The sequence below is a fragment of the Leptosomus discolor genome, chromosome 4 (assembly GCF_034619465.1).
Source record: "Leptosomus discolor isolate bLepDis1 chromosome 4, bLepDis1.hap2, whole genome shotgun sequence".
NCBI lineage: Eukaryota > Metazoa > Chordata > Aves > Leptosomiformes > Leptosomidae > Leptosomus > Leptosomus discolor.
This window is the reverse complement of record NC_141394.1, coordinates 77,049,498-77,076,367: the sequence shown is the minus strand read 5'-3', so window position 1 is coordinate 77,076,367 and position 26,870 is coordinate 77,049,498. Positions and strand designations below refer to the sequence as shown.

The 26,870-nt window shown below is 42.4% G+C and overlaps 1 protein-coding gene across 1 annotated transcript; it reads right to left on the bottom strand.

Annotated features, from left to right (window-relative positions):
- Window positions 1-561: 561 nt before the first annotated feature.
- RMND5A (required for meiotic nuclear division 5 homolog A) lies at window positions 562-26,681 on the bottom strand. Its single transcript, XM_086464232.1, has 9 exons — window positions 26,527-26,681; window positions 21,725-21,867; window positions 15,290-15,424; window positions 14,997-15,097; window positions 9,629-9,795; window positions 8,724-8,889; window positions 5,937-6,039; window positions 3,639-3,793; window positions 562-2,280 (listed from the first exon to the last, which is right to left on the bottom strand). The coding sequence occupies exons 1-9, from the start codon at window positions 26,666-26,668 to the stop codon at window positions 2,217-2,219; spliced, it is 1,176 nt and encodes a 391-aa protein (XP_086320358.1). The 5' UTR covers window positions 26,669-26,681; the 3' UTR covers window positions 562-2,216.
- Window positions 26,682-26,870: the final 189 nt, after the last annotated feature.

The following is a 26,870-nucleotide window of genomic DNA, read 5'->3' as shown; positions in this document are numbered from 1 at the left end:
GAAGGGCAGGCTAGATAGCTGGGACAACCAAAACGGAGATGTGTCCCACCAGTGCCCAGCACAACGCCCCAGTGCTGCAGCACGTCGGCATTCTACATCAAACTGCTAGCATCATCTGTTGGTGGAGCTCCAAAACTGCAAGCGATCCCGCTGAAGGAAACACAGACAGCAATTACCTGGTGAGAACCGGCTGAATTAGCTACAGATCTCTAACACGCACTGTTTAAAACTGCAAACAGGCCCACTCCGCGTTAAGAACTTTCCAACGCGAAGCCGAACTCGCACCCTGTTGCCACTGAAGAACGGAGCCATTCTCGCACTCTGAGCGACTGCACTAGAGGCACTAGGGGAGGCACTACCTGGTGTTCGCACCAGGGCCGAAAAACCTGCAGTGTAACAGAGAAAGAGATGCAGCACTTACACTCCAGGGTGGTTTTTTGTTATTACTGGGACTTTTTTTTTAAATACTTCATATGCCACTTCAGATAAACGCAAAGGTTTAAGAACTTAAACTCAAAAGAAAAGATTAAAAGCAATTTCAGCACGACTAGGAAACCTACATGGAAAATAATATCCTCACCCGTTTATTGTTGATTTTACCACTTGGTAACGCAGTTGTTTTGAACTCAGTGTGAATACAACGTAAGTTTTGCAGAAAAAATCACACACCTGCATTTTTCACATGTATCAAACACATTTTAAAGTTTAAAATTTGTGTGCCTTGACTTGCTCCTCTTAAGGTCTCTTTAGGGATGTCCATTGTCACTGCTCCGATAAGAGTCCAACTCAGTCTCTCAAGTCAGGTGACAGACAAACTCAAAAGGTGTAGATTTCTCAAAGACGGTCTTCGCTGTAGTGCATTGTGCTAGTGCATTCAACCAGTGTGTCAGTATTCAACCATAAAAGCCTGGGGTTTTTTTTTAACTACACAATACAGAAATATAATTTTACATGTAGCTTTGCATGCCTTATGGCTGCTCGCCCTACTGTAGGACAGTGCAATAAATACAAATATATGCACACTAGAAAAGATTTAACTGCCATGATCTACGTCTTGTCGATGAGTACAAATTTACCTAGTCAACAATATGACAAATTTAGCAGAAAAAGTGGCAATGGCAGTAATAGTCTACTACAAAAACAAGGCTAGAAGCAAAGTGTTCTCAAGCTACAGAAAATTTGCTACCTCCTAATGGATGATGTAGGGCCCAGTTCTGCCAAGTGCAGGGTCGTGATCAGTCGATTGCATCAGAACATGCTTTTCCCCCATTTAACAATGAATACTTCTACAATTTATTTGGTTTTGATAACTGTTTATAAATAGCACACTATAATGACTATTAAACTATACAGCAACATGACATTTATAGCCTAATCCTGAATACAAAGTTCAAAGAACATGACTACAAAGGCCAGAGAGCAAATGTCATCGACTAAAAGCATTTCCACTTCAGAATTTATTGAATGTTCTCTTACACAAACACTTCTCGATTGTGAAACCGAAGGAACAGGATTTCCTGTTCCCTCTCTGCTCCAGTAGTAATTTAGCCACACATCACCCTTATAAATTAGTGATGGATTTTAACAGGGAGCCCCTTGGGGCTATATATTTTATATACTTTATATATATGCACATTTACTTTGAATTCTATGTAAAAGTTGAAAAAATGTTTGAAAGAAAAACTCAGAATATATCACAGCTTTTTCAGCGAAAAAAATACAAATTAGTTTTATAACCACTATTCAATTTATCAAACTTTTTTTTTTCTGAAGTATTTACCTTTAATTATGTACACATTACAGGAAATAAAACTTTTTCCACAAACATTCTCTAAGGTGACAGTTATCAATAGAATGATAGAATAATAGCAGGAAGAATATTAAACAAATGGGGGTGATCAATTTCGGCTTTTAAAAAGTAAAAAGTCACCATATAATTAAGTACAAAAACCTGCATTGAATGACAACTGCTGGTGTAGTAACTTGATCAGGTATGGAGACCAAGAGTATAGTAAAGCCCTATGGTAATAATATTTCTGTAGCATTTCCACTTGGTATGTATATACTAAATGTTGGCAAAGTTTCTGTAGCATTAGCTTATACAAACACAGGAGTCCTCAGTCTGCTGCATAAAACGGAACGAGCGTGTTTTAATTCTCCTGAAATGCGCCTGAAATCCAGAGTGTCACTTACAAACTCCATAACGAAATTTCTCTTCAGAAAAATATCTGTTTGGCATCTCCAGGGCTCTGTTCCATCGGACAATAGGGGCATTTTAATCTGGGGACAAAGACAACGTGTTAGAATTGTGGCAACTGAGCATTAAAGGTACCGGGTTTGCAGCGATACTCCCTCCTCTTTTCCCCTGTAGCATGAAACAAATGTACTCTTAAGCCACGAGGTTTTACTTGGCTCCATTAAAAGTCATCTTTAGCTGAGAGAGACCTTATCAAGCTGCTGCTTCTGATTATATTCTTTCCCACCTTTCACCCACACCTCCCTGGAATTACTAAATACTAAGAAATTGCTCTTCACGATTAATCTATTATTTCGACTTTTGGATTAGTTTATAGCATTTTAGTCATTTTAAGTAGGCTGGTAGCTTTCACTTTGACTTCCTCAGCATCCAGTGCGTTTTCCTGCCTGGCTCCCAAAATGCTGTGATTTTACAAACCCACATAGATCAGCTCCTGCAGGCTACGACTCAAGAGGTCAGCCTGGCCTCCCTGCTGAGGTCTCCACTGACACAATTTCACCTGCTTACAGTATTTCTTCTAGCATTGATCCGTTTTTTTCCCCATCTCGAAGTCTGGGCCTTCCACCTCTCCCCAAGTTAATATTACCAGAGCTGTGCTGTCACTAGAGCTGACCGATGGAAGCATCAGAAATGAGTGATCAGGGACAGGAACAACGCAGCAGCGAGTTTACTGGCTTAAAATGGCCAAAGTCACCCATGAAGGGATACCTTCAGGCTTTTCTAACAGGGGAAAGAATGCAAACATCACTTGACATCTTCATTCACAGCATCACTCATTTTCACACTGGATTTTGCAGAACAACTTACAGCTCTAAATTAAGCTGACAGCCTCCACAGAAGCTGCATATATTCAATCCAAATTACCACTGGTTCTTCCTCAAGGAAATCCGTTTAGCTCACGCTCTCTCTCCCATTTCCTCCTTCCCAAAAGCCTGTAGGCACCCCACTGGTATCTCAGAAGGAGTATTTCCACAGTGATAATTCAACTACCTGCTCAATTACTAAGTCATACTTCCCCAGGGATTTAATTTTATTTTCTAAGGCATGCTTCATGCATTACTAACCCTGCTTCCAACAAAAAACTGCGTGTGTAAAAGCCTCCATTTTGAATTTAAGACAACACAATGGTGCTTACAGCTTGGAAAACGACTCTGCTCATTGCATTCCTTCACATAATCCCACTTTCTACAACATCAGAGGGTTTATTACACTTTTCTCCAGCGCATCAACCTGGCTGACCTGGCTTTTAAGTCATTCTCTAAGATTAACAGGCTTCCACCAATTAACGTCATTATGGACTCTGTTTTCTCAAAACACAGTATTCTAGTCTTAAGAGTTGTCCGTGCCTCTACATCGCTTGAAATAAAAGAGTGGTACTTACTTGCTGCCATTAAACATTTTATTCAAAGCATCTCTCGATATAATATGACCACAGACTAATTTCATAGGTGGATTATTATCTGTTGTTTGCTGACGAAGAATGGGACAGGCAAATATTGAATGATACCAGCACTTTTTTCCGAGGTCCACTTCAATCTGTGAAAGAAATTAACATAACCATTTATCTTGGGGAAACTACATTTCCAGGCAATTATCCCTCTAGGTCATGGCCCTTACTTAGCAGATTTCACAATTCAGCAGTGAAGGCAGCAGAATCCATTGTGCAGATGCCTGACGATTTCCCAGCCAAAAGTACTTAATTGTGATCTTAAAAAGGTGATTTATGTCACTTCCCCCCATCCCCAACAAAGCAGAGCATTCTGCCAAGGGACAAGTGCATACTTTAGCGCAGATGTATGCCCTGGCAGGAAAACTGAGCTGATGACCCAACAAGACTTTCTGTATTTCCTAGCTGGTGATTTCCAAAGTGGTTTAGAAGACAGATCTCACTTAATGGGGGCGGGGAGAAAAGAGAAAATCCCTTGGATTTCTTATGTTAATGTTCTACAGCTTCTCGAAAGACCCTCCCAACACCTACAAGCCATGTCAGCAATGAAGTGTATCAGAACCATTTCTTTTCAATACCAACACAGAAGACACTGGTACAGCACAACTCTTGCCATCAGGTTGAAATGATTTCAGAAAGGGACATCTCGCAGAGAAGAACAGGACTGTGACTTCAGGAATCGATTGAGAACTGCAAAAATCACAGCTTCTGTACCCAAAGCTCCTGGTTCTGACCAGTCCTCACTTCTGTCAGGTTTAACCTTCAACAAAAGCTGACACTATAACCTTTTCACACTATTTAACCGCTGTCTTTGCACGATGAAAATAAGTCTTCCCATGCCCTTAGCAGTACATGTTGGAGAGCCTTAGGTTTAGAAAATGCTATTACCTGATCTGCATCCGACAGCAATCTTTTCCCAAACGCTCCCCAGCTAATCACTCCTGTCTGGACGGCAGGGCATGAATCTGTCACACTTGGAGGTCACACTCCCAGTGTAACAGAAAACATAGCTGGGAGAAATCCACCACACGTCCTTACGCCAGAAATCAATCTCTTCCAGTTACCGCCAGAGGCTAACTCGGTTCATGCCCAGTTTGCACTAAATAGGTTTTCTTTCCAAATCAGGAGCAGGCCACTGGAGAGCTGCACACACCTGGTAAGAGCTATAAAGGGAAACTGGGGTTTCATAACAACTGAACTTCACTTCAACTGATAGGAAGGAGTTGTGCTCGAAGCATAGTGCACTGGATCCCAATTCAGTTCCAGTGTCCCCAGACGTAGCACTAGTTCTCTCATCTCCTCCCTGCCTGATAAAACAGTCAGTGCAAAGCAACCTGTGGACAGAGCTCAGGCTTAGCTAGAGGACGCTGATATTTCTCAGTTGGATGCATTTCCTTTCCAGTCATACACAAACATCTCATACGTCCAGCGTGAGGCTAAGTGGAAGGTGAGAGCATCTGTTTTGTCAAGGTCATTTGATCAAAGACCCTTTCAATGCAAAAGAGGACAAGTAGTGAAGGGGGGAGCAACGAACAAAGTTGAGAGATACAACCTGACAGACAAACATAATGGAGACAGTAACAAGAAACAACCTTGTCAGTCACACTAATTGGTAAGTCATCAAGAAACCGCAACAGGAAGAATGCAAACCTGAGGGTCTGAGAGGAGAGGGGGGGCGGTAGAACTGTACAAACTGCAGGAGGAACGCGCAGGGGAAAGGGACTGGGGAGGAACGACCAGAAAGGGGTATAAAGGGGCCGTGAGGGCCACAGTAGTATTTGAGGGTCCGTGAACCCCTCGTTTGCTTGTGAATCTGGAGCGGTGGGTGTGTGCTTCCGCCAGCGAATGTCAATCTTTACCAGCCAAAGAGGACGAGGAGATCTCGGCTGTCTGTACTGATGTTTATGCAAGTCCCGCGTGTGGGTGCTGCCGAAGGCAGCGTCATGTCTGTGGCAGCCTGTGCAGCCGGTCGTATCGGTGTCCTCTGTGTGTGGGGGTGGGTGTGGGTGGGTGTCTGCGATTCACACTCAGCCTCACTACCGGTTGAATCTACAAACGGGAAACCAGCAGGTACATCCATTGGCCTGGGACAGAGACCCCCAGGTCTGTACAGCAGGAAGCCCCGAGCCCCAGAGCTGCTGGAGGCAGCGGCACAGATACTCAGCACCAAAGGAACCTGAAACCAGCATTCGCTATGAGGAATCTGCCTGGGACAGCTCAGCACCAACTCACCGGTAGTTCATCCTTCTGGTTCCAAACACCCGTGCACTGCCTTTGTTCAATAACTGCCTTGATATTAATTAGAGCTGGTAATGCTACACAACCTGCTGAAAAACTGCAGAAAAAAGGAAACGTTAACATACAGTGTCTGTTAGGAAACCAGCACTTTTTGTATTTTTACCTTAAAGCTTAACTGGGACACAAGAGTGTTGAACTACTTCATTCAGTTCTTGTCTGTACTTCTAAGCTTCCTTCAAGTATAACAAGCAAGAGGTTTGGGGCAGGGTATCGGTTATACTGAGCATCTTAGGCTAGGGCCCTCATGTACTACATTCTGGCCCGAAAACAACACTTAATCCCTGCTCTGAGTCTTGTAGTAAATTGACTTCCTATACCACCTGCTTTGATTTTGAGCTGTACAGGAGGAAGACAACATGTCCTCACACAGGTAGTTGCTCAACTATGGAAGAGTACCTGCAGCCTAAGAGTTTCTGCCTAACCTACACGGACGCACAACCCATAATCCTTTAATTATATGTAATTACCACGTAAAGAAACATGTCTTTCCACCTTCACCTTAAACCAAGAAAACAAATGTAGAAAAAAAAACAGGCAGGCAAGCAAAGGAAGGAAACCACAGCCTGTAACAAGAATGGCAGCGTACAACTGACTGAAGTCAGTGTCGCAACAGTTCAGCCTGCTCTGGGAATTACCCATTAACAGAACTTACCACATCATTTTGAAATATCCCACTATGCTACAAAAGAAAGCCCGGCATTGAATTTCCACAAATTAACAGATGCTTTGGTGGATTTAAGTCTAACGACAGTACTATAGGCCTGCAAATCAGCAGCAATAGAAACAGGATTTGACCTTGGTATCAGCCTGCTCTTGTTCTTTGACAGATTATTTTACTATTTGTGCAAATTTTATTGTCTACAGAAGTCACAACTTTCCCCTCCTCTCTGCCCCTCTGGATACTTCTTTTTTATGCTTCTGCAGGAACATTCTGGCTAGTTTACTTGGGAGGGATGTGCCTGAAACCTACGGATCTCTTGCCCAAGTTTAAAAAAAAAAAAAAAAAAAATCATATCCTTCACCTCCACCTGACCATTTCAATCCTTACACTTTGGTTTTTAGATATTTCAGCCCTGAGTGTAACTTGTGTCAACCTGTGAAAGGTTTAGGCAAATAGTGTTTGTAGAAATAAAAGCATTACTGCTTTAATGGTCCTGTACGAAAACATCTCTGGAGAAGCCCTTTAAGAATACAACAACTCAAATAGTAAATTCAAATGGTGTCCTGTAGCCCTTCAAGACCCTGAACCACGGCCTCCTTAGTACAAATTTTCCCACTGACTCCACGCAGTAACTCAGACCACGAGGCCCATACAGGATTAGAAAAAATATCGGAGAAACCAACCAGCCTTAAAAAAAGTGACTGCTACTAATGTTCTAGAAAGCGTTTTATGGCAGGGATTTAACTTCAAGCTGGTCTCATTTCTAAGGGATCTGCAGCACTCAAAGGTCACGCCAGTTTAGAACAGTCCTGTTTATGACAAGGGTATCAATACTACCTATGCAGTAAATACGTTTCAGAGCAATCGATGTCACACCAGGCACAAAGCAAGCGTCCAACCAATCCAAACATCAATAACGGGGATTTTCCACTTCACTGACAATCTCTTGGCCATTTGCACTGAAAATCACGTTACAGCATCAGTGCACGAGCAATTAAAATGTAAAGGATTGCTGTTAATTTGACTGAAAGAGGAAAAAGATGAAAACCAAAAACCAGAGATAGAAGTTTTAGACACCTATAAAACCCTCAAAGTGAAACTCGTAACATTTATTTGTAGAAAGAATTAATCTGAAAGTGCTCCCTTTGTTGCTTTTGTTGTACTTTGTGAGAGGTGCAAACAGAAGCAGCAGAAGGCTTGGCCATTTTAACAGCTCTAAACTAAGCACAGAAGTCTAATAATAGTAATACATAAACAGTAAAAAAAAAAAAAGGAAAACAAAACCAAACAAGAGGTAGTAAAGCTTCTGCTAAGTACCAAATCTAGCCCAGAAAGATACACATAATTTATTTTCTATTTTATGTCTGAAATGAAAATGAGAACATCAGGCAAGTATCTCAGGGGAACTGACATCCAAAGGCTAAATAGCAGCTAATCTGTTTTATCTTCAGAGAAGCTAGAAGGAGATTAGGTTGGGTTTTCTTCACATTTCCAACAGCCTCCTACAGATTTGCATTTTGTCAGATTAGCTGCTGAGCTTGAAAGTGCCTCTTTCCTCTTTGCAAATGAGGTCCAGCAAACAATTTGGAAATTTTAGCAGCTGAAATCACAACATACCTCTTCAGCTTTCTCCGAAGGAGAAGACAGGTAAAGTAACGTGTGGATTAGAAACCAAGAGGATCAAATGCTGGCAGAATCATGGTCACAGTTTTGGGATATTTTTGCAGTTAAACAGCAGGGACTGTTTTCACACGTTTGCTGTGGCAACAACTGGCTGATTGTCATCCTCAGCTTTCACACTGCTGTCTAAACTACAGAAGCCAAATGCCATCCATGGGTGCTTCCTCCTGAGCTGCAAAGGTGCAGGGTAAAGCACAGCACACGGGAACCTCCGATTTCTAATCTTTGCAAATCTTGTTAGAGCTAATTCTAACCATACTCTTTATTTAACACAAGCTAGACGAGACCACATCTAAAAAACCGTTTCTTTTGTCCTCAACAAGAACTAGAAACCAAAACATTATGTACCTGGTCTTAAAAGCAAGTGAAAACCAGCATACCTAACACTCAGAGGTGATTCAACGGAGAGACCCAGAAGAGCACAGGCATCTCTTGTAAAGATGTCACAGATGTCCGCCCACTGGTTGGCATCTAACAGATGAACGTAGGGAGAGTTCTCTATCCCTTGCCGCAGATACACCAGGCTGCCCATCAGAACCTGAATATCTGTGAGGGGCCAGGAATAGCTCGTTATTTTATGCTAGGAATAAAATGTCTACAGTCTTAGCTTTTACACAGAAAACAGGCAGTTACACCAAAGCAGCCATACGCATCCCCGCCTCTACAAAACACAGCTACAGCCATCGCAGAACAGGCAGCTACAGCTACAAGAGCTCCCGTCCTCTATGGACAGACTGAGGGGGGTCATCTGCCCCTCTACAAGCACAGCATGCTGCCTATTAATTTCCTTCAAACAGGGTTAGTTTTTGTAAGCTGACACACACAGTACGCTAAAAATCAGGCTTTACTGGATTCATTTTCACTTAGCTCACATATTCCCCATTTTTCAAAAGTTTCCTTTCTCTTTGTTATTACCCCACGCAGCAGAAAACAGCAGATGACTATTCCAAGAACACTTCTGTGCCATTTTAACGCTTTACCCTGGCAGCTGGCCTATTCTAGAGGTAATCTACATGTTATTTAAAGAGTCAAAAACCTTAAATTTAAGCAAATGTGCAGACATAGTAAAATACAATTTTGTGCCCTGTTTTAAAATCAAAAAAAAAATAAGAGGACTTAATTCAAATTGTAAGGATTCAGGTTATACATGTTAAATACAAAATTATGAAGCCTCTAACACAACAAAAATAACTCAGTAAAACACAATTTGGAACGTGATTTATGTTTTGCTATGAGGTGCCACATCCAAGTGCTTTAAATCTCTTTAATGTGACCCAAAACTTACCTTTCTGATGATTTAGGGCGAATGGCTGGAAGTTTTTCGCATACTGAAGTGCTTCTCTTTGATTTGCCGTTCCACCCATCAATAAACTAATGAAATATAATCTGTGTAGTTTAAATTCCAATGAACTATTCTGTGCCATAAGCATTTCTCTGTTGGATACCGCCCACCTAGAAGAAACGAGGAGGTACAATGGGACATGACACAAGAGTAATTAAGTGTCAGCCTACACCATATTGAAATTATTACAATTATCAACCGCTATTTCAAGGAGGACATGACTGTTCCCTGAACTTCTATGAGTCTACACAGAGCACAGAAACAACCCTTTACAAGTAACAGAGCTACACAGGGCGCACAACACGTGAACGGTGGGACTTGTGGTGCTGCTGGACAGGTTAACCTCTGCAAAATTCAATACTCAGTGGCTGGAAGGCAAGACTGAATCAGGCACAATACAAAGCAGAAATAGCTAGAATCCATTGTATTTGGGTTAATACCACTCTGAATCTTAACAATTACAGATAGTCTTCAGCTGCACGCCAAACAAGTTTCACCAAGCCTTTCAAGCACGTATTTTCCACCTTTTTCCTTCACCAAACATTCCCTCTAAGCTGCTATGTTTATATGCATGCCTACGTTGCCTTGGAGAGGGGAAGTGCGTCTGTGAGGGCCTCGAAGATAGACATTATCAAGACCTTACAATGGGGGATAGGGGGGGAAGGGAAATCAGTTTAAGTATCACACTTTACCCTGCTTAAACTTTGCCTTCTGTGTTATTTTTAACTTGGACAACAAAAACATTTCTCACTTTCTGGGTCTCATTCACCATGACAACACTAATGTTTGGCTCCCAAATAACGTGGAAGAATTTCTAAACACACCCCAAGTAAAGTGAACTTGAATTTTCAAAGCATTTTATAAAAAGTTATTGTATTCTTTAGATTTTATCCATCCCTTTCTTGGGCTTTTTTTTGTGTTTCTTTTTTTTTTTTCTTAACTCAATCTAAAGGCCTAAATCAATCCAGTCTTTCTGTTAAGAACTTCAAGTTTCAATGTTCTTCAGTGTATCTGTTTCTCATTAGTGTTAATTAGTTGTACTGTTTTCACTGTGGGGGCCCCATTAAGCCAAGAGCTTTTCACTTTTCAGCAAGGAAGTGAGGTAGTCTCCATTCCTTAAAAGGAAGGGCTATGTGAGGCTTCTGTTCTCTTCAACCAGTACTAAAATAAGAACTTTAAGCATTCTTTCACAACCCGCCTGGACACGTTCCTGTGTGACCTACTCTAGGGGGTCCTGCTCTGGCAGGGGGGTTGGACTGGATGATCTTTCGAGGTCCCTTCCAACCCCTGACACTCTGTGGTTCTGTCGTTCTTACAGCACCGGTAAAGCTTTCAATGCAAGTCAGCCTTCTGCATTAAGATGTAGCATTAATGAGCAAGTACCTGCTTTCGATCTGTTGTGGTGAAAGTATCAGCAGTTCGACTTTACTGGCAAGGCTTTGGAATGCAAGCAGTAACCTTCCTGTGGGAAAGGGTGAAACACGTAGCCTTTGAACTAAGGACAAGCCTTTGAACTAAGGATAAGCCTTACTGTCCCTAATTTCAAGCAGTTTCAGATGAGCAGCCTCAGAAGACTGTCAACACTGTAACCTCCACCAGGAGGGGAGGGCACATTCACTAACCATGGGGTTTGGTGCTTTTGGGTTGGTTTTTTTTGGGGGGGGGGGGGGGGGGGGCGTTGTGGGGGTTTGTTTTGGTTTTTTTAATGATCACTGTCCATGGTTTAAACGGGGTATAGTGGCAATAAAGCTCACTCCCAACTAAGAAAACAAGAACCTGAAGTTAACAACCATAGACCAATAAGCAGCTGAATGACAAAAAACTATTATCAATAAACAATAAGACTAGTCCACAGTCCCATTAATGAGATATTAATCTGTACTGCATCAAAAGAGCCTCCATCCTCTCCCTGCCAATATCTGCAACCACATGACACGGTACTTCATCTTGCCGAGATCGAGTCTATTTTCCAAATTAGCTTTTAGGCAGGCTTTCCATTTTTAGCTCTTTGAGTGGCAGTACAGATTTGTATCAGAAGAAAGCAGCCACAGAAGCAAGGCCTGAGGTGTTTGGTCTAGGACGTGCTGTTCCTATTTCCAATAGAAAGACAAAAAAACAGCAAGTGAAGTTTAAAACATTCAACACACATACTCTCTACCACGGTCCAAAACCATTAGTAAACATAACACCTTTCTTCCTACCTCCTCTCAAAATGATACTTTCAGAGTGTTTTCACTTCTGAGACAAATCCATATGAATTTTTTAAAGTTTACCGTATACTGTTCAAACCACAGGTACACAGAGCTCTCTTCTAGCTTCCACACAGGATTTAGTTAAAATGAATTTCATAAAGCCTAGCAAAAATTAAATGAAGTTTAAACCATACCTCAAAGGTCCCGGCAAATACCAGGATCTCTGCACCTTGCTGCTTTACAGACAGAAGGGAAGACAGTATCTCTTCCCCAAGAGATTACAGTCAAAAACCTTGAACCTGCAAGTCACTCTCACCACACCTTCACGTGGAGACTCACCTGGGCTCAGAAGGGCCAGAATCTGCCCAGGAAGAACCTATGGATTTCCCTCCCCCATCACCAAATTACAATGAGAAAAGTCCCTGGAAATTAATGGGATCCTGCAGAGGTATGGGGATCCCATGGCTTAGGGTGCAGGGCCACACTGGACATCGACAAAGTTGCACACCTCACAAAAAAAGGCCAGTCATACTGCATTTAGTTCTGAAGTGTGGTATTTTTAAGTGTTGGCATTTTATTAGTAAGCAAATCTGAAAAAACTACAGTTAGGGTCTTTTTCTGTTTGGTTTTGGGTTTTTTTTAAATCAGATACGAATACTACCTTCTCTCTATCACTACAGCAGGGCTTTGAAAGTCTTTTTGAAGAGTCATTAATCAGATAACTCCCTTTTGATGGCAGCGACCAGGAGCCACCCGTGCTTGCTTTGTTTCCAACACCGAGTTAAGCCGAGCACCAACTGCAGAGCTCTGGCAGAGACAGAGAGACTGCTTATTGCTTTCATCCCGACCTTCTGCAATTTTGCACGGGTAAACCCTGCTATACTCCCCTTCCTCGTTCATGATACTGTCCCTATCCCTGTGCAACACCTGCTTTCTGCTTCAACACCAGTGGCAGGAGCCTAACCCTAGAATGGGTCAGTTTGGGACTGCTTTTATGCACCCCTGAAGCTGGATTTACTGATGCCAGTTTTAGCCATTTATTAGCTTTCTGCCCAAAGAGCACGATGCCAACCCCTCCAAGCTCCTCTCACACAGAGGTCGCCCTTCCAGGAGTGGTTTCTATCCCTCCTCCTGAACAAATATATCCGCTGGGAAATACCTTCGCCAGTTCTGCAGAATAACTGGGTTTAAGACATCGGTTACCTCCTGAACTGTTTAGTTTTGTCACATTTCGATCACCCTCACTAACAATCATGGTTTTTACACAAGCATCACAACAAATAGGGACCCTCTGTGCCCAGCAGCAAAGAGAAGCAGATTGCTTTTGAACTGAAGGGTTTAAACAGAATAAACATTATAAACAGAGATGAGACAGGGTGGGGGAGGGAGACCAGCATACAAACTGTGCTGACAATGCACCCTATTCTCCGTCCATTCAACTGCCTTCAGAACAAAGAGTTCCTTTGAAGAACGACCATTCCTCCTCCTTTGTCTGAAAAATATTTAACACATTGCAGGGTCTACAAGACACAACTACATAGCAAGGAGGAAGGCATAAGGCCTAGCCAACCGGTGCTAAAATGAGTTTAGTGACTTCAAGTGAATGGACATAACAGCAAGTTACTACTCCTCAGGGTATCCTTCACAACAGCTATGTTACTATTTGAACTACAAGAAATAGGTAGTGTAGCTGACAGTAAACCCTGTTTCAGTTGTAACACTAGGCATTTCAGTGTTGCTTCCCTTCAAGTACCCAATTCAACAGCAATAAATCACCTGAGCTTTCCACCTGTATAACTATATTCAAAGACCAACTATTTAGGTCAAACTTTGCATGACCCAGAAGCACAATCCAGGTTTTAGTTTTTGAACACCACGGTTTGAATATCAGAGTATCCCTGCACTTAGTTTAGATGCCAGTAAGCTCTGAATTGCCATACCTGTGTCGGTTCATGTCACAGGCAAAAGAAAATGTTAGTACAAAAGTGTACTTAACTGGATAATGCAGAAAAGGTATCTTAAGTATATGAATTATGCTCTGGAATGAAACACAGAAATTTTGTATTTGCTTTGGTTTCATTGTTACTATTTTTAAAAGGTCACTTCAAAGTTGGTTTAGGGTTTTTTGGTTGGGTGGATGGGGTTTTTTCCATTACTTCTGAGACCAACCTAAGCTTACTAAAGCTCTCATAGGAAAAAAAAAAAAAGCAGGCCAAGGGTTCATTTGGGGTTTTCTTATTTTTAAAGTAATCTGAAATGGCACTGTGCAGCTATGTATCCGCTATTGTAAACCATAAAACAGTGGCCCACGAGACACTGCATCACTTTTCCCTCCTCACTTTTAGCATCAGCTTATATGTCTAATGGTTGTAAAGTCTACTAAGGTTAAGAAAATATCCTGGTCTAAGGCTGATTAATAGACCTCAGATACTCCCAGACTTGGTTTTCGTCTGAGCGTTCAGCATGATCCACTCACTTGCACCAACTGAACCGTTTGGTCCAGAAGAAAGCTCACTAACAGATCTCCCTGTCAGTCCAGGCTCCCAGCAGCATTGATCAGCACCTACCTGGCAGCAGCAGCCTGCAAAGTACACACCTACCCTTTCACTCCCTCTTCCCATCCTGTAGCCCCTTATCTGGAACGGGAGAGTGACTCAAGGAAAAGTGAGAGCTTTGATCCCAAGTCAAGTTCTGCTCACCCCAAAGGCTTGGTGAAGCCAAAAAGACTTGGTGGTACCCAACACCTTTAATAAGTCCTGGTGTCCTTCACAAATGGACCTTTTAAAATACGGTTCACGAATGATTCTCTACAAGTACCATCATGGCAGACAACTGTTTCTCCAAGTGGTGTTTCTGCCTGAAACTTTAAATCAGCATCACAAATTATTCAAGTCAATCCTTAATTTATGAGAGAGCGCCTTAGTTAAGCGCTGCCCATGGGGAGGGACACCAAGGGGATGAAAGAAGGAAGGGGTTCACTCAGCAACTAGACCTCTCAAAGGACAAACGGGGAGACATCAAAATTTACTAAAGACACCATTTAAAATGAAAAACTAAAGATTTGTTAAAAGCATTCCAAAAAAAAAAAAAAAGGAGAAAAAAAACCTGAGTAGACTCACTCTAGCGCAGGTCTCAAAACTCTAACTTTTAATGCTTCCAGTATTCGATTTAACTCCACAAATGGTTCTTTTTGACTTTGATCTATTGATAGGCCAGATTCCTGGGGAAAAAAAAAAAACAACAAAAAACAAACCAGTGAAGGCAGTTCTCAGTTAAAGCATAAGAACTAACAGGATTAAACTGCTGATTTTCTGACCGTTTAAATATTCACCTGGAATATTCAAATAAGGAGAGTAACACAAAGCATCATTTTCCACGGTCACCAACAGTCAACATCCACACTTATCGTTACCTGACAAAGTTCCTCGGCTACGTCCAACATTCCCTGCCGGAAGAAGTGCTCCACCATCACCTCGTTGAGGATCCGCTGGCTGTCAGCCTGCCAGCACCCATCTATCCCCACGCTGCTGATGTCAGAGTCAAAATTCTGAAAAGTACAAATTAACAGTTAATAGGCTGGAACAAATCGCCCCACATAATTTCTGACTACGCAGGACACCTATGTCTCCACCCTGATGCTTTCTGCCTATTACTCAGCTGGCCCTCAACTACCTCCTGTTCAAAGTGAAATGTGTCTGTCAGCTGCTTTATTATCTTCTGTGTACAGAAGGAGAAATCCTTTGGCTTGCACGTTTCAAGTCTGAATATTATTCACTATAAGGAATTACCTGACAAATTACCAGTCTAGCTAGCAAATTTGAAATCTAGTTAACTAATAAAGGGGTTTCCAGACCATGATGGGTTTTTAAAGGAAGTATCTGCAGAAAAGGCTTCTTCCATATGTGAAAACCAAAAATGCATAGAGAACAGAAAACAAAATCGCCTACATGAGAATCAAAATAGCGTTACCAATGCATCACTGTCACTATAGCACCAAATTAGAAGTAAAAGCTTTAACTCAAGAATTTTTTACATAGCTGGGGGGGGGTAGACAACGCTGAAAAAGGAAAACGTCACTTCTCCCCACCCCCAAACAACAATGAAATTCAACTCTCTGAAGACCTCAACATCCCAGCAACAGGATGAGCTTTGAAGATCTGAGAGATCTTTTACAGATTTAACCCCGATGATCCTACTGCCGTGTATTTTTAGGCCAGTGGCCTACGGACATATTCCAGGAATAAGCAAAAATATTGTCACTGTGACTCTTCAGCAACACTTGGCACTGCGCCTCTTGGCAGCAGGAGAGCAACGCTCATTCTAATCCAAGATATAAACCAGAATTTTAACTGCTAACATGTTTTATGATCAGAGCAGGCAGGTTAATTTGAATTAAAATCCTTGCCCGTTGCCTAAAACAAACCTCTTGCAAAAGAGAGCCTAGGAGTCGGTGCCCGACCTGGTAACTACGGCTCTTTTCCAAGAAGGAACTTCAGAAATCAGAAGTTTAGTGAAAATAGCAGTACTTCAGCTGCAGCTTTGTGACAGCCCTGCACAATATGGGGACGCTGACCTGGCACAAACACATGCTTCTGTCAAAGCAGGCCAAGCAAACAACACGAAGGGGGTACGAGTCCTCTTCCAGTACTCTGCCCAGCTCACCTTCATAATGCAACTTCTTTGATTTGCCACTCACTCATCTCCTTCCTCTGCCACCTCCACATCTCCTTTGATGCTGCTCTGTCATTGTGAGAAAGGGGCAGCCTTCTCATCCCTGCACGCGTGGCCTTAGACCCACCACTCCCTTCAGGTCTTTTAGCAAACTGTCAGTGTCAGATGAACCTTAGGCTAGCAAATCATCTCTTCCATCTTTCAGAGATGGTGGAAGCAAGACGAGCATTTAAATTATTGCCAGTGATTCACATCTCACATTTAACAACATTTTGGGTGTCTTAACCTGTAAGCTCCCTGTCATGCTGCTCATCTTTAAACTGTATCTTCAAAAGAAAACTTCATCATCTCGAAGACTCAACACTACTGTTCTTATTTGTGCCAGCCCTTTGCTGCCTTTGAGGTTCACCACCATTGCTGATTCAGGCATCACTGTCCAACACCACTAGCAGGTAACACCAATCCACCAGCAGTGCATGAATGAAATACCAGAGGCAGCAGCAAGAACACACGTGCTTTCTTTAGTTACTTAGGTTTCAGGAGGGGGAGGAGGGATCATCAGTAATCTAAAAATAACCGACCAAATTATTTTTCACGCACTTTCAAGTCCTCCTGAATATATAATCCCCTAAGAAGAAACTATTCTTCTGGGCAGTTACCAATCATCAGAGCTGAACCTATGCACATCCTTGTCGTTGCTTGGGAGCAGAGGTGGTAGAGCACTTACCTCAGTTCCTTCACAAAATCCACATTTTGCTCTGAAACAACAAACCTGTGAGCCTTGAGAACCTTTTCAAAACCCCATCATTAATTAAGTTTAATTTTAAAATCCCGTAAAAACTGGTAACAATGACTCATATTAACCTAGATGTGCTGTAGATTCAAGTCACAGCACACAACCCGAGGACCTCAATTTTTTTCTCCCCCTCATCCATTCTCTGATCAATCCGGTCTTGACCAGTTCTCGTTTCAATAACTTTTTTTTTTTTTAAATTTCTGAGGTCTTTATTATATGTGGGATTCCACAGCTCTGCCTCCTCTGGGTCCTGAGGAGCTTCAAGAACTGACTGCACATATTACAGTGAGTGACTGTCACATGTCAGAAGAAATTACTGCTTGCCTTTGGCTTACATATTTCATAACTGTCATGCACACATGATACGCTGGTGACTACACATCTTAGTTTTGTTTTCCAAATGCCAGCAGTATGCTAAGTGATAGCATGTGTGGTTTAATACGATTTCAAAAGCTGAAATAAATTCCTTAAGTTACAAACTCCAGAGAGGTTAATTTGTGCTTTTCAGGTTTTAAGCTTTGAAGAGTATCGGTTAATATTCCTGAGAAACAAGCGTTTTTTTAAGGACCTAACTAGTAAGCCGAGGGCTAAAACATAGAATATTATGTGCTAAATATATCAATGATACAATGTAAAGCACATTACTGATAATAGCTGAAATGCATGAAGGACTTCAAGACACACACACAAGAGGGACCATTTTAACCAACATACAACCTTCCGTGTTATTAGTAACAACATGATACGAAGAAGGATGATGATTAAGGACAGTTTTATTCCTCAGTTTCTCAGCTGAGATTTCTTGGTGCGCTCCTCCATTTGAATTCTGACCCAAAATACAAATAAAATACATTTGTTTACCTTGCCTGTTCAGTTTGTTGGTTCATAAGATGAAGCTTGACTTGCAAAGCCTCTGCGCTTACCTAGCCATTATCTTCACAGCAACATCATTAAATGATGCTCAGTAAAGGTTTTTAGTTTGTTTGTATGCAAGTTTTCACATGAAACAAACACTAATTTCCTTACAAGTTTGCTTTCCCAAAACAAAGACCGTATTAAAATGTCAGCCCTTTAAAAACAGACCTAAAATTCAGGGCAAAAATGGAAGGCGCTAACATTTACTCTGCTTACTTTCCTGAACGAAGCCATTTAACCACTACTCAGACAGATTGCTGCTAGAGGGAAAACATTTAGTAGCCCCATCAAACATGCTTTGAGATGAATTCAAATCATTCCAGAAGAGTGATTGATTTACAGGGAGACTGATGAATGAGCTACCTGATAACAACTTGCAAACAACAGTGACATGATGAGTTCTGGAAGCAGAGCCAAGGCTAGTACAATAAAGAAAAAACTGGATGCAACCATTTCCTTTCAAAGGAGAAAATACTCCTGGGAAGGAAGGGTAACCCTTCATGGATCACAAGCATGTAATCCATGTAGAACTGCCACAAAAAAAGGCCTAGCTTGTTAAGCTTTCCAGGAACTGCTCACTAAAAACCAGCACACAAAGTTTTGCCATTTCAGATTTTAACACGGTTCAGACTTGATGCCAAATTTGAACTTCATTTTTTAAATGCTTAGGAGCTTCTGTTCTCAGAGCAAACTCCGCAGGCAGACAAATCTAGGTCCTGTCCAAGTTCATAAGTGATAACTGCCCTAACTTAAACACCGACTTTACATATAGGTATAACCCGGCCTCAACACTGGAAAAAAGAAATGTAACCTGAAATTTGCTGTGAGTAGATAATTCAGCAAGTTCTTTCAAAGTCCAGGCTTGTTAAGTAGGAAGTTATTGATTCTACATGTAACAACAGCCACCACTTGGATGTGTCACATACAACTGGTACCGGTATTAGCATGTTTCCCAATCTCAAATTAGGCAATGAAATAATGAGTTACATTTATCTGTGCCTGAGCATACTCAGCTAGAGAGACCATCAGCAGTGTTCTAGAGATGTTATAAAATAAATGAGGATTTACACGTGACAGAAACAAAACCCAAATCTCATGAACCGAGGCAAGGGCTGTGCTGCTTTAAATTCTAATGAGCATTTCATTTAGGAAGCCCTAGTATTTCGCCCAGAATGTGTTGAGAACCAATTCACTACATCAATTACACTTAATTACTTCTATTGGTTTAAGCTTAAGTATATTACGGTGAAGGAATGGGGGGAGGGCAATTTCAATAGGTTGTGGGACTCGGATGCCAGCAAAGACTTTCCTGGCAGGTTTCAAGCATATTTTCTAGCAGCACAGGGAAATCGCATTAAGTACGTATGGAAGATTTCCTTCAAATGTCATGACCAGAGAAGCATTAAATTCCACCTGGATTTAAACATTACATGTATTCATCTGGCAAACAGGCCAAGCCTACGTTTCAAAGTAGTTCCCTTAAGGTACTACAGTCAGTGAAAACTAACAAAATTCAAACTACTTGCATTAAAATACGAAGTCAAACAGAAAGTTCACGTTTAAGGAGACAATCTGCTCTGAACTTCACAAAAAAACGTCCTTCGTTACGAGCAGGACTGGGGACTCACGTGGTTCCCACTGCTTCTAGTCTTTGGATGTAAACACCGCAGACACTAAGCAGGATCGCCAATCCAGAGGAATGGGTATAGCGAATACAGCAAGTTGAGCTCATTTTTGAACACCTCACTGGAACAGCCCTTCTGGCACTCAACAGGCACAGAGCAGATTATCGGTATCCTTTCCACTATTTTACAAAACCACACATTTGAAATTTAAAAAAATGCTTTTATTTACAACTATCCTTTTTCATATAAAAATCATAGCTAAACTTAACAGCAGGACAGAAACACTGGAGAAACGATGCACCTGACAACTGAAACAGCGATCTGGAGATTAGACTCACATCTAAACTTTATTAAGCTTGTAACTGTTGTTTTCTTTGGCTTCTAAGAAATACTATAACCCATTTCCATTGAATATTCACACCTTCTATATATGACCGAGGGCTGCTCTACCTCAGAGTATTTAAATGAAAATGGTATGGCCAAACCTAAAAGCTTATTTGTACAAAGTTCACTTGCTAAAGCAGAATAGGAAAGTTCCAAACTTAGGACAAGATTACATAGATTTATTTCAGGCTTCAAGCCAGTAATAAGGATGGAATTTTACTCTAGTTAATTGGTTTAGATACAGCAGCACGGATTAGAGACAGATGCGTCCTTAAGCTTTGGATAACAGTGACGCTTGGATTAAAGCTATTAGTACAAAGTTTGAGCTCTCCATGATGGTCATTCATAGATATAAGCAAAAAAAAAAAAAAATCTAGCAGTTGCACAGACATTCTGCCCACTAATGCAGCATTATGCACTTTGTTTCTTCATCACACTACAGTTCAATTACACTTTAACAGATTATCTTTACTAACGAAGTTTAAATGAGACTCCAAAGGATGAATGAGTATTCTGTAATGCTGCAACGTCTTTGTCCAGATGAAAAGACTCATTTACTAGTGTCTTCCTCAGTAAGACTATAAGGTGCACCTCAAACCTAATGTTTAAAGCCTACCACCATAATCATGTTCTGATATGAAACTATCACATAAGAATGTCCAAAACCGCAAGTACAAGATTCCTTGCATACAGAACTACTTTACACAGAAGTAAAGCACGGCCTGAAAGTATACGTAGAGCACCACTTACCACAAACAGAAGAGTATCATCTCAAAGATTTGTTAATAGCTACCTACAAAAATGTATTCAGATCCCAGTTATTCTTGAACCTGGAATTCACATAAGAATCTCTCATATGCAAAGCTTCAAAGACAAGCTGCCCTACCTCACTGTTGGTTATGGCACAGACATGGACACTATGAGAAGCTGAATCTATCCCCATTGAGAACACTGTGTGTTATAAAATTAAGCCCTAAGAACCAACAACACACCTGAAATATGTACAAAGTGCCCACCTTAAAAAAAAATCTGCTTTTACACTGCCTTCCAGAACAAAATGCCACTTTTGAGTTACTTGCTACTGACAATTAACTAGAAATGCAATATATATATACACATATAAGTATTGAAAAACTATTTCTCATTGAGACAGATATTGAAGCAAACATTTTGCTAAACTGATACAACATATACTAAGTCCAGCAATAGCTATACAGCCAAACCCCAACCTCTCAGAAATTAAGAAATTTGAGCTGTCCCAGAAGGAATACTCTGTACATAACAAGTTCTGAAGCAAGTACTGTACGCCCCACTGTCTTGCCTCTGCCCAAGCCTGTGCTTCTGTAGTTGACAGGAAGATTTAATTAAGTCCAACTCTAGTAAACCCAAATTTTGTCAAGCAGAGTACACACCACAGAACATATGTGATAATACAATCAAACCACAATATAAGTACCTTATCAATGGCTTTTCCAACTCGGGATACGCTGCTGTGAATGTCTTTATGATCGGAGGCCAGTTTTTGAACTGTGTCTTTTATTCTTTTACAACACTGTGTCATAACAAGTGAAATTGTCCCTGACAAGTCTCCATCTTGATCTAGACAAAAGAGAGCAAAATTACTTTGTTACAAAAAAATGATAATATTAAATCTCTCAATATGCAACAACATATAAAACCAAGAAACGGTATTAAAAGAAAGAAATGTAAACTGGAGAGTATTTGCAAAGAAAGATCAGTTTGAATCCAGGGAGATGCACAGCACATGGCTCACCCATGGAATTAGGAATCCAGTCAGGTGCACAGTGACACCAAACAAGTGCAACAGTTTAAAAAATTAATGTAAAGATCTCAAGTGTCTCAGTCACAGTAGATAAACACATCTCGGAGAAACACGCCAATCCACAAACCTCACAGGACATAACAGGACACTACTGAACCTACTACAGGATCAGTTTGCTTTTAGATGGTTCCCTGAAGATTCGTCAGAACACCACGTTTAACTTCAACAAGGTGAAAGCAAGATTCAGGTTAGCCGGGGCCCAATTTGTTCTTGCCCCACAAGCCACTCCTATCCGACTCTGTTTGCATTTCAGCTGTACGAAAGTTTTGCTTCCCGACTCGCGGAAACAGCTCGGAAGAGTTCAGCCAACCAGCCTCAAGTTCTCCTTGAGGGACGAGACACAGACCATAAGGGACCCGACTGAACACCAGATCCACACTTTCTTGTTGCAAGATTTATTCTCTAGAAACTGTGACATTTTGAAACTGCTGTCCAACCAACACGTGCAACGCTGTATGACCCACTCTGTGGGCAAAATAATAAATATGAAAGGTTTACAAGCCCCTGGCCACATCACTGCACTTAGTTCACGTTCTTCGTGCCTCAACTCGAACACAACTCAGCAGCTTTAGTTGGAAAAAACCTACATTCTTCTTGTGCTTTACTCCAGTCCTTTCTTCCAGCTTTTGATTTCAAATTACAAGGAGACTCTTCTCCAGTCTTACTCCTGAAGGTCTCCCTTTCCTCAAAGTTCATTCTACACGAAGAATTTTTCCTTTAGGGACACAGACTGAGCAGCCTTCAACTGCATGGGAAGTCTAATTTAAGTGGGAGAGCAGCCCAGAAATGCTTCCCTAACATTCTGGATGCAAACCCTCCATGTGAAAAAACAAAAACCCCAAAATATCTCTTCAGAAGAAAGATTTTAAAAAGCAACCACGTTTCCCATAAAGTTTGTTCCTTTCTCCTTTCATATTTTGACATGCCTTTGCTTTCAGCAGCACGTTAAAGTCCAGTTTCTGGGATTTCGTGGAAAGCAAACTGCAGGCGCATCGAACTGCTACCGCAGGACGGGCAACCCGAGAACAACAGAACCAAAGCACAACTCTTACAACATACCCGTAGCAATACGCCTCTGAGGAGAGCAAAGGAAATCCAGAAAAAAAGCTGTAATCGTAGGGGGTAGGTAACAATTTAACAGCCACTTATCCTAGATACCTTCCTTCACGAATCCTAACTCTCAGCCCTGCTGCTGACATCAACAGCGAAAAACCTTCTGTCATTACCCACTAAAACTAGCTCATTTCTAGAAAAGTAAATAGCTCCTGTCCATCCCCACGGGCCCCAGCTGAGGAAGCTTTAGTAACAGTTTTGCAACAGCCATAGCTTTTAAGAAACTAAAAAAAGCTTTAACTTTTTTCCTCCCATGAAGCTAACGATCACCTCCGGGGCAAGCAGCTGACAGGACTCTCTATATTTCCTAGTAAATGAGTGAGGAGCAGTAGGATCAAAACAGTCTCTGCAGCGCAGGTTCACTAACTTGACTCTATGCACCCTGAATTAAAAATGAAAATTTCACTCAGCTATTAAATAAAGTTTCGCTCCTAAAATTATTTCAAGCATAATCATTATTTCTTGGTTGCTATTTAATTTTTATGACAGACATTTAAAAAATCACATGAAGGCTCTTAAATAACTGTCTCATGACTTTTGCCAAGACAAAATGATCAGTCAGAGATTACGCAAGAAGCGAAATGGAAATACTCATTCCCCAGTAAATAGAGAGGTTAAAATACACTCTCTTCATAGTTTGTTGTTTGGGTTTTTTTTTTCCCCAAGAAAAGCCATTAAGCCAAACCCCAAACAACTTACATGCATAACTGTTTTTACCCCAAGCATATAAGTGAATTATTGCTCCTGAACACTCACTGTAGCAGAAACCAACGAAAATGTCTATACAGGAAAAGCCATCAGAGAAAAGATTTCCCCCCACACCCATCTCCTTCGGCTTTAATTAAGCTATGAGCTATTCCTAATCAATCAGCAGCAGAAAGCCTGCAGACAGTCGTACCAGTAACTCAGCGTTCAGAGCACTACAGACTGACAGCTTCTCAGCGCCTTGTGTGCATACAGTCACCATTTAAAAAAAAAAAAATATGTTAGCGAGCAGACACCAGGCACGGAGTCGAGTCCAACACCAAGTTTACTCAGCCAGACACATTTATAACATCCAAGAATTCGCAATCCTGCCTTGGCTACTCCAGGAGGCGAGTTACATTAGGGGAAGAGAGAAGAAAAACAAACTTTGTCTTCCCAGTCACACGCCTCAGCATAGGGCTGTTCTGTGCTTAAGTTTAAATACGAAAGCAGCTCAAGAAAATTTAAGAGACTGGATGAGCAGGGAAAAGAAAACCAGCGTAGAGGTTGAAGCAGCTTCTAACAGCTTTTCTCCATCCACTTCCTTTTTATATCTACCGCCTATTTAAGGCCTTTCCACACATCGTTGCTCTCTAATCTTGTCTTACAGCACTAATTTCGTCTTCTTCAGCAGTGAGGGTTTTCTTTTCCTTTTTTCCTTTGAAATTGTATACACAAGCACATTTCTCCAGTTCACATCCCAGAGTTACAGAGCTCCACATTAAGATGTACGGCTGCTTCCACTTCCATCAATTTTCAAAAATACTCAGGATACAGTATATAAAAGCTGCAAATACTTGTTCTTATTAGAAAGTTATAAGAACATGTTAAATAAAAAAATAAGAAATTTGCCACCTATGAAGCCTGCTTAGCCTCAGATGCCAAAATTGAACAGAGCCCCCAAATGTTGAGGGTGCACTAATAACATACTGGCCTCATTCTAGAGTACTTACTGAAAGAAAGGTCAATTTGGGATATACCCTGCTGGGACAGCATCACCACTTATTTGGCGAAAACACACCCAGGGCCTTCACAAGACCGTCCCAAAAACCCCTAATCCAAGTCTGGATGGCAAACCCAACGAGGACCCTGAAGGAACTGCACACTGGAACCTTTTAATTTTATTATGAAGACAGTAAAAGCTCTGAATCCACAACAGGATTCTCAGTGACAAATCTTTACAGCCCCACAGAGTCCTGTGAAATCAATACAAGCTTAAGGGTCACGCCATGCAGCTTCCCAGGCAAGGTCAGCACCTCAGTTTGTGAAGACACGCATTTTATCGACTGTCCTTACTGCACAAGCCCAAACTGTTTCGAACAGCACAAACTACATTTACTGAAACACAGCTCAAAACAACACCAAAAGGACCAAACGTTATTCCATCCCAACTAAACGTCTCAGAACCAGAGTTCCACGTTTGCTCTCTATGGAAATCGCTGTGTACACACAGCAGCTCCAATACACTCGTGTTTATGTTCCTGGAATTATACGCACTTGTGAGTGAGCTTTGCACCTGTATTTGTTCAAGACTACAGCAAACACATTTTTCTCCGAACCAAACAAAGGCAGCTTCTGCAAAGCAGTGAAACAGCACAGTTTGGTCTCAAATTTGGCCTCAGGAGCCTGCATGTTCCCATTTTTAATCCCTGAGCCATCACTCACTTCCTGCACGGCCTTGGGTAAATCACTTCAGCTGTCTCACCATTCCCTCCCACTCCACCAACAAACACGGCACTACCTCCATGTCAGGGATTTCGCAAGGTTTAAATGTCCCATGTTTACAGCACGCTCTGGCCACCCAGCCGGCCTGCGCGAGCGCTCAACACCGGCTGTAAAACACAGACCAGACTGAGGAGACCCTGTTTGCTTCCTGCTAAAGAGTGCCTTTACCCTAAACACTTCCAAACCCAGCCACGTCAAAAGAAAAACAGCTTAGTGACTTAGAAGAAAATAATAAAAATAAATATATAAATAAAGGGGGGGACACGACGACACACAACAGGGCAGCCCTGCTGTTTATTTTCCCTGGGGGTGACTAACCCCATTGTAACTCACCATAAAGGCGTAGAAGGTACGAACAGGCTGACCAGGGTCACGCCGTACCTGCTGATCAGGGACAAACCCTCCTCTTCAGCAGCGCACAGAAGGCAGCCGAGGCCCGGGAGGGACAATACCTGTTCCTACCTTTAACTTTTCCCTGTCGGAAACGCACACAAAGCTCCAATTCCAAAGGGGGTGGGGGGGGTGGGGACGCGACGACACACACGACGGACATGGAGACCCTCCAGCTCAGCCACCCCCACCCCACCCCGCAGCAGAGACCTTCCCTGCTCCCCGGGGCCGGCCCGAAAGCGGAGCTGGTACCCCCGGGAGCGGCAGAGCGCTGTTCAGCCTCAAGGCTGGAGCGGGGGGGGTTCTCCCTGGAGGGGTCCCCCAGCCCACAAAGGCCCAAACTTTTGGGCCTTTTGACCCCGGAGGAAGGAGCCGGGCTCCGTCTCCGCAGGGAAGGGGTAGGGGGAAACAGTGGGGGGGGGGGGGGGGGTGTCTCCACGTACTCTCGGTCTGGAGGATCTCCCGGCGCAGCCCGCCCGCGTACTGGATGAGCTCTTCCAGGCTGCGCTCGCAGAGCTGCCCGTAGCCCGAGAACTTCTGCAGCACCTTCTCCAGCTCCCGCTCCACCGTCACGCACTGGTCCATAGCGGCCGGCACCGGGCCGCGCTGCTCCTCCTCGTCCTCCTCCTCCTCCGCCGCCGCCGCCGCCGGGCCCCCCTCTCTGCCCGGACCCCCCTGCCTGCCCGCCCCACCCTCGCCGCCCTCCGCCAGCACCGTCCCACCGGCGCGGCCCAGCCCGGCCCGGCCCGGAGCGCCGCTCGCTCCCAACTTCCCCGTCTCCTCAGGC

Coding starts and splice junctions, on each gene's coding strand:
- RMND5A (XM_086464232.1), bottom strand. CDS start 26,668: ATGGACCAGTGCGTGACGGTGGAGCGGGAGCTGGAGAAGGTGCTGCAG. Junction 15,425..21,724: donor TTGGAAAAGCCATTGATAAG/GTACTTATATTG, acceptor TGTACTTTTCAG/AATTTTGACTCTGACATCAG. Junction 2,281..3,638: donor AAAATGTTTAATGGCAGCAA/GTAAGTACCACT, acceptor CTTTGTCCCCAG/ATTAAAATGCCCCTATTGTC.